At 36.5% G+C, this 13,230-nt stretch overlaps 2 protein-coding genes across 3 annotated transcripts; one reads left to right on the top strand and one right to left on the bottom strand.

Annotated features, from left to right (window-relative positions):
• Positions 1-1,246: 1,246 nt before the first annotated feature.
• On the bottom strand, positions 1,247-5,789 carry RB195_008656 (uncharacterized protein; the record flags this gene model as incomplete). 2 transcript variants are annotated; one of them, XM_013449208.2, is made up of 4 exons in its annotated part: positions 1,247-1,310; positions 2,309-2,492; positions 2,764-2,882; positions 5,746-5,789. In XM_013449208.2, 4 exons carry the CDS (start codon positions 5,787-5,789, stop codon positions 1,247-1,249), a joined length of 411 nt encoding a protein of 136 aa, XP_013304662.2. The 2 variants fall into 2 exon arrangements, with proteins under 2 accessions (XP_013304662.2, XP_064046407.1); XM_064195262.1 differs by lacking the exon at positions 5,746-5,789 and having other exon boundaries at positions 2,764-2,863.
• A 4,918-nt stretch (positions 5,790-10,707) lies between these two features.
• RB195_008657 (uncharacterized protein) lies at positions 10,708-13,230 on the top strand (the record flags this gene model as incomplete). The annotated part of the gene is made up of 3 exons (XM_064195263.1): positions 10,708-10,840; positions 12,877-12,951; positions 13,157-13,230. The coding sequence occupies 3 exons, from the start codon at positions 10,708-10,710 to the stop codon at positions 13,228-13,230; spliced, it is 282 nt and encodes a 93-aa protein (XP_064046408.1).

The raw sequence follows: 13,230 nt of genomic DNA on the forward strand, positions 1-13,230 counted from the left end.
AATTTTATCCAGGAAATCTATCCTCCAGTAGCTTTTTAAGATGAGAAGCGAATCTTCCAGCTAGTTTTTACTGTCGTACAAAGAACTTGTGCTGACATTCCTTTTTGTGTTCATCCGAGTGGAAAGGTGAAGTAAAATGAACAGTTGGTAAGAAAATTTCTGCGAATATTTATTCGATCAAATTTCGTTGATCAGATCAGATCAGTGATCCGGATGATTCACAAATACAGCAAAATAATGACAGAAATAAATAAGCACGAATTGCGTACGCAAAAATATCTACCCATGGATTTTTGAAGATGAGCGGCGAGACCTACTAAGGAGAAGACGAGACGAGGATCTATCCGACATTTTACAGGAGAGCTTCGTGTGAAATTTTTCATTTTATCATGGCAGCCTGGTAGATTTCCATAGTCGAATTTTCATTGAGTCGTAAAATTGAGAGCATAAAATAAGTAGAACACATAATGTGCAAAATCAGTATAAATAAGGCAAATACAAGTGATCAGCACATGAAAATCCACACCGGCGCCTGGAATTCCACAATAGATTTAATAGCGTAGCATACGTTACTGTCAACGAGAGGAGCCGTTGTTTTAGATGCTAAGAGATTTACGGTAAATAAAAATACTTAGTCAGAGAAATGTATTTTCTAGTTCTCTGCTTGAAAATCGAGTTTATTATGTGTGAAAAAGGATAGAAATTCTCCATAAAGGCGCTACAAGGAACAGTTTCCTCGTTTTCCTTAGCAGTATTTGATGGTTCGTTTAGAAAACGAATGTATGCCAGAAAATTCCCGATAGAATTTGTCAGGAAAGTGATTGGACAAAGGGTACTTCCGCTATTTCCTTATCCCGATGAGATTCACTTATTTCATAGAGTGAAATCATTTTTTTTGGAGTTGGGCAGGGTCCCACATCTGCAATCAATCGAAGGTCTTAATCTAGAAACTGACTACCTCGTCAAATCACTTGAAAATAGAAAACATGCTATGAGAAGGCGCTGATTGGTTGTGCGAGACTAGAACTCCGCCCACTGCTAAACGTGTGGTCTGGACGAGATTTCCAGCGTTTTCCTGTGATCTGGACGAGTTTTCGGGTGTGTCCTTAGCTTTCTTAAAGTTTTGTAACACTACAGCTGTTCAACTTGCGAAATTGGAACGATTCCCGACGTCGACAGCACCGACACATTGAAATACACATTAGAATCAGAAGAAGAAGCAAAAAAAGAAAATCACATGCTGACGTTATTTTCGGAAGAACATCTTCATTAGCGTGACGACGTCTTTTTGAACTGGAGCATTTTTGTCGCTGAAAAATCTTTTTTAGGATGAAAAAGTCAATGAAACTCAAAGATAAGAGATCATTCAAGGAGATTAGAGGAGAAGAGAGAAGAAAAGATATGCGTGCTACCTAAAAAATAAATTTTTACTGTATTCTGTATGTATTCTGTATATATTTATTCTATTATTTATTATTTATTTATTTATATTGTATATATTTATTCTGTTATTTATTATTTATTTATATATTTATTCTGTATATATTATTTCTGTATTTTATTTCTCACTGTGTTCTGCATAGTACCGCCAAAGAACAGTTCTACCTTATCCATACTCGAATATTCATTCAATTTCTTCCTAACAGTACTAAAATTCTAAAAATACAGCTTAGCTGTTATGAAATGTATAGGAGCGAATTTCGAGGGGTTGAAATTTTGAGGCATGTACGAGTCGAGGTATAATCGAACATGTGCCTTATTTAAAAACAGCACGAAACTGACAATGTTGGGATTTCTCCAGAAAAAAAGCATAGGGTTCGGGTTGTAAATTACGAGTATGACCGTGATCATGCTTATTTCCAGTCAGTCGTTCTAAAGGAAACGACGTGGGAGACGCCCTCCCTGAACGAATTTTCTTACGAGGCCCTTTGGAACGCCACTTCTGCACACGTGCTGGTTTCCTCAGCACTCTATTTACTTGTTTTACTTGAATAACTTCCTGGAGGAACCTCGTTGCTTATCGGCCGCTCGCTCGTGGACACAGTGCGCATACAGAGGCGGCGGGTTTTATGGTGTATCGTAGGAAAAAAAGATCACTAAGGTCGTCTTTCGCGCCGTTTGTCAGAACAATAAGGAGGAATTCAGCGTGCTCACGCTCATACTCCTGATCCACACCTCGAATCCCCTTTTCCTGGAGAGATTCCAACATCGTCAATTTTGTGTCTGTAAAACCTTATCTGTTTATACTTCTACCGTAGCGTGAACTGCAAGCGTATATAGTGTTGAATCATTAGAAAAATGACTGAACCTTTCAAAAATCCATTTGTGGAATTTTTCAAATTCCTTCTTCTCGAATTCGTTCGGATGTTGTCGTTTCCAATCAGTTATATGGTAGTTACTGTGCCAATATTGTCTATCCTTAGTGAGTGGAGGATTTGGAGACGGAGATGGAGCTTTGTTTGGTCGAGGCGATTGCAAGCCGATAAATGATTCTGTAAAGAAACGCTCAGACATGAGCATCCAGAAACGCGATGAATCCGTTTCAGAGATCGTTTCAGGATAGTCTTAAGAAATCAGAAAGAAGAAAATCATTGGAAAATTAAATTTTTGCTTCTATTTATATGGATTTTCGAGAGAAACAAGAAACGAGCCAATCGTTTCGAGTTTTCTATATTATTGGCTCCAAAATTCGAAACATGTGAAAATTTCCAGTAATTTCTTTGTGGATTCTTTAGTTGTCGTAGATTCTCGGTAAGAACTCACCTTTGTCCTCTTCTTCTTCATCGTATCTCGAAGAAGGCGTCAACGTACGACGTCTTGAACCAAAAACGAACTTATCGCCAGCGCTACGCGATCTTTTCATGTCTGTACAATTTCTGCTGCTAAAACGTTATAAACATTTTCAAAAAAAAAAAAGAGAGAATATGTGTATTACGTTTGGCGAATTATTAGGCAACATTTAAACCAAAACATTAAGATTAAGAGCTTTTTGGTTAGATTCACTACGAGTTAATAATTAAAATACACGGAGCGCTTTGGAAGTCCAAGTTTTTCGCGCAGGAGAGTTGTCCAGGAAAAAATAGAGCAATTTTTTTTTAGTTCGAATGTTCTTTTGTCTTGAAACCTCGGCATATTCTGCCTGTGTTTTGCTGTAGTGTGCTTACGAGGTTTTTAGATGGAACCTTTATTTGCCTGACGTTTCGGCCTTTTCGCCGTCTTCAGAGGCCTAAATAGAGGATGACTGGAACAATGTTACGTTTATCCCGTCAAGTGCCACACCACCCTGGGTCAGTGTTTCGATAATCGTTCAGGGTAGTGAAAACAAAAAACAAAACAATATTCTGTGTGTAGATCAAATAATCTATGTCGTCGCTGGTGATCTACACGCAGTAATACTCATTCGCTGGTTCACTGAGTGACAAATGCGTGCTACCAGCCGCGCCACATCCGGTGGAGCAAAACGTAAGACCATTTTCAATGTAGATAGGTTTCTGTTTTCACTACCCTGAACGATTATCGAAACACTGACCCAGGGTGGTGTGGCACTTGACGGGATAAACGTAGCATTGTTCCAGTCATCCTCTATTTAGGCCTCTGAAGACGGCGAAAAAGCCGAAACGTCAGGCAAATAAAGGTTCCATCTAAAAACCTCGTAGGCACACTACAGCAAAACGCAATTTTTTTTTTGTTTTGAAATATATGCAAAATATTTAGTACTGAAAGAAAGAGAGATTGAGAGCAAGAAATGGTCCTGTATATTTTAATGCTTTTATTTGTAAACATGACTTGCATATTCTTTTTTTTTGAAGAGAAACCATCATACGCTTCAAACAATTGGTATTCTGCACCTCTATGTGCGAAAATTAGTCCCTCGCAGCCCGAAAATCAGATTCCAGATACATATTCCAAAGTCTAGTCGGCTTCCAAAGTTTCCGAACAAGTAATTCGTCAGGATATCATTTCCAGAGATGAATAATACCGGACTTAGCCATAATTCCACTAAAAAAAAGTCAAGCCAAAGTCAAACAATTGGATTAAGTTGTGGTAGTATCGAATTTTTGACCGCTTTGTGCGTACATTAATATTTTCCAGTTCTTACGCTTTTACGTTTTTTTTTCGCTCTGAGCTTACCTATTTGTTATTTGCAAAATTACGTTTCAAATTTTTTGCACATTTCATTAATTATTGTCATTATTTCAATTCGACAAGACTCCGTAACCGCACACCTCACATCGTTCAGTAAGTTTTTTTTTGAGTTTTGCATGTTTTTTGCAAGTTTTATCCATTATTTTTATTATTTCTATTTAAAAAAATTTATTTAAAAAAAAACCACTTTTCTTCTCTTCATCATCTTCTTTCCGTCCTTTAGTTGTGATTTCAAGAGAAACCTTGTAGTTTTTATTCAGTTCCAGTGTAAAGTTTACAACGAAGCTAAGTTTATGGCTAGTTTTGCTTTTTAATTCTAAAATTATTTGTAAGTTTTTGACTGCACCTTTAATATGGCTGAATAAGTAAACGTATATTGAAAGGATTCATGTTTTCTTTTTGTGTCAAGGATTTTGTGGAATTTTTCAGTAGCCAGAAATTCCGACAACCTCGTCTTCATCAAAAACTAGTCTCACCGATCAGTGGGATTGGTGAACCACGGGGTTCTTACAGATTGTCACCCAAGGTGAAATGAAAAAATAGCATTGCCAGAGCAAGAGGGAAAAAACTGTAGAAATAGGTGCAGGAAATTTTTGGCGAAGCCTGCAGCCGCACTGGTACTGTAATAAGCGCTTGGCAAAATACATAAATCCGCACATCGTTCCGGATCATCTTGTTAATCTTCGCCTTCGGTGGGAATCTGTAAGAATGCGGTGGTTCAGTAGCCCCGCTATTCGGTGAGACTGGCTTTTGGTAAAGACGAGGTTGTCGAAACGTCAGCGCACTAACAAAGTTTCACCAAAATCTCGTTGGCACAACAAGAAAACATAAATCCAATTTACAATGCTGAGGTCTTAAGAAGAAAGGAGTTAGAGATTTGAATATTGAAAATGTTTGTGCTTATACGCCTCCTTGAGGAGGTTAACCACGCAATATTGGGAGGTACAGCGAGGACATTAAAATTGATACAGGTTAATTAAATTGTGTAGTTAAATTGTTATAAATTGTTGGAAGTTTGCCGCTTGCTGTTCCACAGCCGTCCACCGCGGATGCACGTGGTATTGTGGATAAATTGAGAGCAAAAATATCCGAATATGTATGAACTTAAGTCGTTTTTATAAGAAATACATGTATAAAACTGACTTATCCCTGCTTATTCTCATTCTCATTCTTTTCTCGTTGCTGGATTTTCTATTGTTTATTTGTATTCATTCCTTACCTCTTACTCTGGCCACGCATTTGAGCGTAATAAATAAATAAATAAATAAATAAATAAATAAAACTTTAACGAAATTCTAGTGAGCTCTGCTGTTTCCTGTTCATGTTTTATGTTTTGTTGCACACCTATGGGTGTTTACAAATAAATAAATAAATACACGGTAGTAAAAGAGAGCGATGCTATCGTTGAAGAAATACTGTAGCTCACCACATATCTATCTATATATACATATCTCAGCCTACAGTATCCAATGTTTGAGGTAAACATGCGAAAAAAGCTACAAAATAAGGATGGAGGAGAAAAGAGGATGAAAAGAAATAGATGAACAAAAATAATTAAGGTATAAATAGATATGACCACAGCTGTTCTCCCTCTCTCACCATGGTTGCAAAGTTAACAGACCACCCACGACGCGTTCATTCATCCTTGCACGCGAGGAAACTAAATTGCAAACCTGTGGACTTTCGGAAAAAATTGGAAATTGAATGGAAAATTACGGTAGCGACCTTGAACTGATTCGATTCCTACATATTAGATAATGGAACGTGTGAAAACGTTTGATAGAAGTAAAATTGCCTTGACTAGAAACTAATTTTAGAAGAAATTATGAAGAAACCTAAAAGCAATTTTCTGAAGGTTTGAAAGATCCAGAGAAAATCAAGGCAATATCCGGGGAGTGTCGATTTTTCCGGTGATAGGTGTATTGCGAATTTCCTAGAATTCTTCAGAGAACCACAAGTATGATTTGTGTAATCAGTGTTTTCGCTTCCGCCTTGGAAAGTTTTCTTTTTTGATTTTTTTTTTCACTTTTTTTAGAATAGAGAAGTGATCGCTCGGGAAAATTTTGATCTACCTGATCACATGCATTTACCTTCTCCTTCGGTTACGGATCTGGACGTAAACAGCATAAACATGTATGACCAATCAATTTGTTTACCTGATAAATATGATCTATGATCATGAACAATAACCTTCTTTAACACTACATACATAAAAAGAATAAATAAAGTATGAAATGCGTTGATTAATTCTTCTAGAATGCGTCGTTCGACTTCAATTAAGAATCGCAGAGGTTTATGATCGTTACAATCCAAACATAAAGCAACGGGATGCAGCTACAGTACCAAGTTATTGTCCTTATCCTTCTAAACACCGCTCCGACGTTGTTAAAATTGTGCTAAACAAGACCAGCATCATTTTATCAACTTCGGAGAGGAGAGGTGAGAAGTTTGTTCGGATTCGAGGACTTATTGGGGATAATTATATCCGGGACTATCTATATTTTCACAGGGATATTGTGCACAATACCTACTGTATCTCTATACACTGCTGAAATCCAACTTGCGTTACGGTCGCTCGAGAAAACCTTGGAAAAATCACAAGAGAAAAAGATAATAAAAGAGATTAAAAAAGATTATATTAAATTAATATTAAAAAAGATTAGATTAAGAGGAATATTAAAAGAGATTAAATTAAAAAAGGATATTAAAAGGGACTAAAAAGTATCATATAACTAGTGTGCAGTAAATTCGATGGACGTAAGGTCCACAGACAGAAGTCACTCCCTTCTCTTTAAGCAAACAAATAAATCCTGAAAAGTGCAGGATGGTCCCGTAAAGACTACGAATTCCTTCGCAGATTTTTTTTTAGCGCCATCAACAAACTCACTATAGTTTTTTTTTGTTGAGATTTTTCTTACGATTGTAGAGAATTATTAATGGGCTGGGCGCTCGAAAGCCAAGCAAACAACATGTTGATCAAGAGATAACGACACATAGAATCGTTGTAGCGTTATCGAAACGGCGAGTTTACGCCCTTCGTGTGTGGTCCCAGTTGGATTGCAGCTGACTCGTACCAGAAACGCTGTCAAAATGGTTCGGAAAACTAGATATCGTGATTAATTTAGAGTGAATTAATTGTTAATAATTATTATTTGCTCACTTATAGATTCTTATCCTACGAAATGTCGATATATAATAGATGTATTCATAAATATTTACCTATTTTTATTTTATTTTTTAAAATTTATTTTATATTTATTTTACTTTATAAATATATTTATTCTGGAGAAGACAAGAGAATATTCTAGCAGCTGATGTATTGCGAGATCGTTGAGTTGTTGAAAAATCCAGAAAATTCAGAAAAACTTTGGAAAATTTTTCCGCCACCACGTGACAAAAGCGACTCGACAACATTTCAAGTGGAAAATTTTCAAGTGAAAGAAAAAAAGAGTAGAATAATAAAATATGCTAGGCACTAATGCAGTGTGAGGTTAGGAAATCGAATTAGCACTTCATTTACTCAGGACGTGGCCATGATGACGGTCAAAATGGAGTTTAGTGAAAAAAATTCGGGTCTATAATGCAATTTGCAAGCTGTTCACAACAATTTTAAGCTGTTCCCTTACTTTTACATTACTTATTGATGGAACAATCCGTTATGCATAAACTCCTCCAACCAGCACATATAATTAGATCTAAATACATCAATAATGGAAGCTATAAAAAATTCGCGCGCTGCGATTCATTTTCGGGTGTCTGCGTAGGACGAGTCTACAGTAATGCCTGCCGACGTGGTGGAGTTAGCTGCTTTTGTCTGTCCTAATGATTCGTACACGATGAAAACCGGTGAAAACAATTCCTGTCGTGTGTGATCACGAAAAAACACGTTCCTTACGCGTTGAAATCGTGTACATTCACGTAAATACACGATTGTGGACCAATATCAGCGCTTATTTTTCTTCAAACGACCATCATACATGTTCGATTGTGGCACGTTGATGTTGGGTTGTGGAAAAGAGCGCGCGAATTCCTGTGGACGCGTCGCGGTCGTTCCGATAAACATAAGTGTAGTTAGTTCAAAGGTTCTCGTGTCTAGGGACCTCGACATACTTCTGTCTATGGTTCCTGTTAGTTCGCCTACGACTTTTTTAGATGGGACCTTTATTAGTTTGGTGTTTCAGCTCTAAAAACGTCATAGCGACGCTAATAGAAAAATCAAGTAGTACAGAACACACATAATCGCACCACCATATTTTGCTTTAATTAATTAATTATTATTCATTTTTATTATTTTTTTAGAAAATAAAATTTTCTCGACAGGATTACAGACATGTGGAAGAACAAGAGATCATGTACCTAAGTACATAAGAGATTATTATTTGTTAAGGTCGCGGATGGAAGTGGAAAAAAAATGGAGGGAAAAAATGGAAAATGGATTTGTTCGTGTTCGCAAGTGAAAATGATCCCAATCATGGGTGCTGAACGGGCGGAACTGAGAAATCACCACTACCACCTAGATTCGGAAAAGGTCGAGAGGAGGGACGGAAGAATTCTCGGAACGGCTTAAGTTCTACCGTGTGGCCGTGGATCGGCATTACCGCGCTGTCTCATTAAAATGAGCAATAGAGGTTTGAATGGAGATCGTTAGAACGAGCCTCTTTTAAACGAGAAATGGAATTAAAGTATTAGGTTGTCCTTATTTTGAAATCGAATGTGGTCTACGTAGAAAATCGGAACGCGAATCTACCACAATTTCATATTAAAAGATGATGGAGAGGGAAAGAGAAGGATTTTTTTTGTTCCGTTGGAAAAATTTTAAAAAAAGAGGAAAAATTAAAAGATTGTTTCCACGTACTGCTAGAGCACAGACTATTTTATTTGTGCACTTTTTTCTTGTAGCAAAAGGTGTTTGATCTCTCGCTTGTGGATTGAAATCTGAGAGAAATTTCCCGAAAGAAATGCTCGAAAAATTGTTGATCTTGCATTTCTTAGAGGTATGCCATAGATCCTACGAGGGAATACATTTGCCAGAATCCAGAACAGACAGGTATTTCTTCTCATTGTCTCTGAGGCAGTACCCATGAGCCCAGAAGAAATAGAAATAGACGAAGAAATAGCTTACTGATGTCATTCTTAATTAGTTTTAAGACATTCAGGATTTTTGAAGGCAGTGAAATAAAAATTGCTTTAGAATCACATTTATGATTTTGTGGAAGGGACATGTGGAAACTTTTGCTTGCTCTTTTAATCGAAGTATAGAGTTGTAGAATAAAGAGAAGATTTTTGGATAATTATAATATAAATACAATATAAATAAATATACATAAGCCATACCCGATCCTATAAGCCTATAGTTTTTCTAAAAAAATTTTTTTGTTAAATTGTCCGAGAACATTCGACTTAACCTAATACAGTATACAAATATATATATATATATAAATACACAATATATATAAATAAATACACAATATAAATAAATATCATAATAATAAGTAATACATATTAAACATTTGTAGCTCTACCATTTGGTGTTATGGCTATGATTTTTCTGCACTAAAAAAATATTAAATTATTTTTTATTGTTGGAATAAGTAGTGAAGAAGTTTCTAGAAGGAAGAATCCAAAAAAAACTCCGGATTACGCAATTTTTTGGATACGATTTAAGTGATTTAGTGCAAATATGTCAGTTAAGGTAGAATTTCCACGCATAGCAGAGAGAGAGGGTCAGATTGCTGTTCTGGCCACACCCGATCCTAAAAGCCTACGGTTTCTCCGGCCTAAAAGCTCCTAATAGCGTAATTTCGACGCGTACACCATTAAGACATGCTATTATTACACGGAATAAAAAAAAAGAGCATTTTCAGCGCTAAAATGTTGATTATTTACCATATCAACGACATAATGTCGTTCTAATGGAGACAAGAATAAAAAGATGAGCGAAAAAGAGAAAAAAAAAACGCATAATCAGGGCAAGCTATAGCAACAAAAACGCAAAAATATGTTAGTATCGCGTTGTTGGCGCTGGATGCTTCCCCTTGGGGAGTTATGAAGATTAAGTGCTAGTGATTTTAACATACTCTGGGCGAGCTGTTATTTTGAGACGTGAAGTGAACAAAAATTGCGTGATTTCTCCGAATTCGACAAGGATTCAAGCAAGTTTTTTTCCGAGAATAATGGACACAACATAATTTATCTTTTGTCAGGGAATTTTTTGGAAAAAAAGGACCAAAGAATTTTATAAGATAATAATAATAGATATAGATAGTAATGTTAGATAATAAGAGTAATGTGTTAGATTGTAAGATAATAATATATGGATATATATTAGAAGTAAATATATAACTTTTAAGCTCAAGAATACGGTAATGAGGAGGAAAAACTCGGATCTGAGTGTGTCCACAGACAATAACGATTGCGTGGCGAAAAATTTGTTTCGAATGCATCGTTTCAGGGATGGGAAAAAAAGCGGAGCGGTTATCCGCGGAAAGTTTGGAGAATGTGGTGCGCTGATGCTTCGGGAACAAATGGAAGAATCGCGTGAATAAGATCGAGTGCTCGTTGATGTGCTGGAGAGGAAGAGGAGGAGGAGGAGAAGGAGGAGAAGAAGAAGCTTTAGCAGCGCGACAGCAGCAGCGCGACAACGGGAGGTTGGAGGGGAGGAATTCCAGCAGAGCGATTCCTCGTCGATGTGGTGGTGGTTGAGGCCGTTTGTGCGAGTGTGTGTGTGTGTGTGTGTGTGATGATAATGATTGTGAGAAAGAATCAGAAAAGCAGCGTAAACATTGAGTTGACTCCGACGACGATGAATAACACACACAGAGGCACACACGCATCATTGCATATGCAAAAAAACAAACAAACAACTCGATTCATAACTCTCGTAGCTGACTGGCTGGCTAAGTGGTGTTAGTGGTGGTGGTGGAGGAGGTGGTGGTCGCCACTTCTCCACGGGATCCTCCTCTCGGCTCCTCAGCTAAGCTAAGCTCTGGAAGCTTTAAGAGCGAGCGAGTCGAACGTTTGCGTGTCATGTTTCACATGCCCTCCAAAACATTCAAACTTCAGTTAAATATCGGCAAAAAGTGGCTGGATATGGCATCCTCGGACACAAGACAAATAGTGCATGCGATCCGAAAGAATCGAAGAAAAAAAAAACAGGATGTCATGTGTGAAAAAGTTGGAAAGCTGAAAGAATTACTAGAAAAAAGTCCGCAAGCTCACATTCACTTCTTCCAAACATCCATCACAATATCTAAATCTAATTTCAGCAAATTTTTGTGTTAAAAAAAGAAAAAAATTTGCAGATTTGAATTCGGATACATCACAGCAACTTAAACAAAGAATAAAATGCTTTATGATGCGGTTCTCAGCACCAGCTGGCGAGATCCCGATAAAATGATGATTAGTTGTCAAGGAAACGAATCGCTCGTTTACGGACACTATGCGCTGACGATTTTATCAAAGGAGAAAACGACGCAATGAGCACTGTAGCGAATTTTTACAATTTTTTTCCTTGCTAAAAACTCGAACCCTGACTCTGATTCTAACGCTAGTGCTGTTGATTTATTTGATTCATCTTTTTTTCCTGGTAATAGTTTTTTTCTCCTAAATTTATCACTGAATGTTAGTCACAAATTCATAAGCAGATAATAGATAAAATTATTTATTTATGACTCTGTAGTTAGTATACATAAATAGAGATAATAAATAATAAAATAGATAATAGAGAAATAATTAATTAAAAGGGACCTCATATGAAATGAGAACCAGGTCTACAGAATCTGCAAAAACTTATCCTAAAAATTATTTCCTCGTCCATGAAACCAAAATGTTTTCCCAGCAACACATTTATGTCTAACTAGAGAGAGAGAATGATAAATTGTAAATTGAAGACGAAGGTTAGCAGAATATGAAAGACGGAGCTTCAACAAAAAGAAAAAAAACTAGCAATAAAGTATGTTTTGTGGTTGAAAGAGAAAAAAGAAAAGAAAAGAGGAGAAATATTCCGCCAAACATAACGAATCCATACGAATATTAGCGATCCCGGATCCCGACAAATCCGAAAGACCGAAAGGGATCCCGAAAACAATTATTATGTACACCAAGAAATACATACAAAAAAAAACAAAAAGAAAGAAAATAAGAGAGAGGGAGGAGGATCCAAAGTTGCAGATCGATGCTACTAGATTGTCTCATAGGTTTCTTTCTTATTTTTCTAATATTTTAATTTTTCATTATTTTTATTTCATTATATTATTTTACAAAAGAGTTTTCCTTATGTAAACTTTAAACGTAGATATTTATTTTTCAAAAAATATAGTCAACAGAGTAGTCAAAAGTCTTCGTTCTTCCTATGATGGATTATAATTAGTACACCCTTACGTGGGTTTCGAAAAAAAATAACACAACAAATATTTGTAAACAATCATAGACAAGAAATATCTCATAGATTATTGATTGTTTTGGTATAAGATTCAGGTTACTGTGAATCAAAAATATAGAGTATAAAGTAAAGTATAAAATAAATAACAAAGTAAATAGAAAAAATAAAATAATCATTAAAAAATAGATATGACTTTCTTTATCTTCGTTCACTGTTGATGTGAATCGTGAAAAAACGTCTTATGGGACTCTCTAATATTAGCCGCATAGAATTCAAATACGTTGGAGCTATAAGAAAGAACTATGAAAGCATAGTAACTGGATATACTTAGTTAGAGAACGTTAGTGCAGTAACAAAAGTAAAGCGTATAGTATCAGTTTTCATCGTGCTTATCGCGGATCATCGCGATTGCTCGCCGCGCGATGGTATGTGAGCAGGACGGGTGCGCAGCTTATCTCCTCTCTCATCTAAAAAACAGTGTTGCGCACCCGCCCTGCAGACCTTCTTAAGCCTCCAGTGAGGCTTCTTTGTTTCATTGTCTTTTTTTTATATAATAATTCCATTTTTGTTCTTTTCTCTCTTGTACATTTTTTGGTTGATTTTTATGAGGTTTAATTACCCAAGTTTGAGGTAATGAATGGTTGATTGCGTTGGGTGGTCGAGTGTCGTTTTTCGTAACCGCGTGGCACAAGGCACGAGCTTAA

Source organism: Necator americanus, chromosome III (assembly GCF_031761385.1).
Source record: "Necator americanus strain Aroian chromosome III, whole genome shotgun sequence".
Taxonomy (NCBI): domain Eukaryota; kingdom Metazoa; phylum Nematoda; class Chromadorea; order Rhabditida; family Ancylostomatidae; genus Necator; species Necator americanus.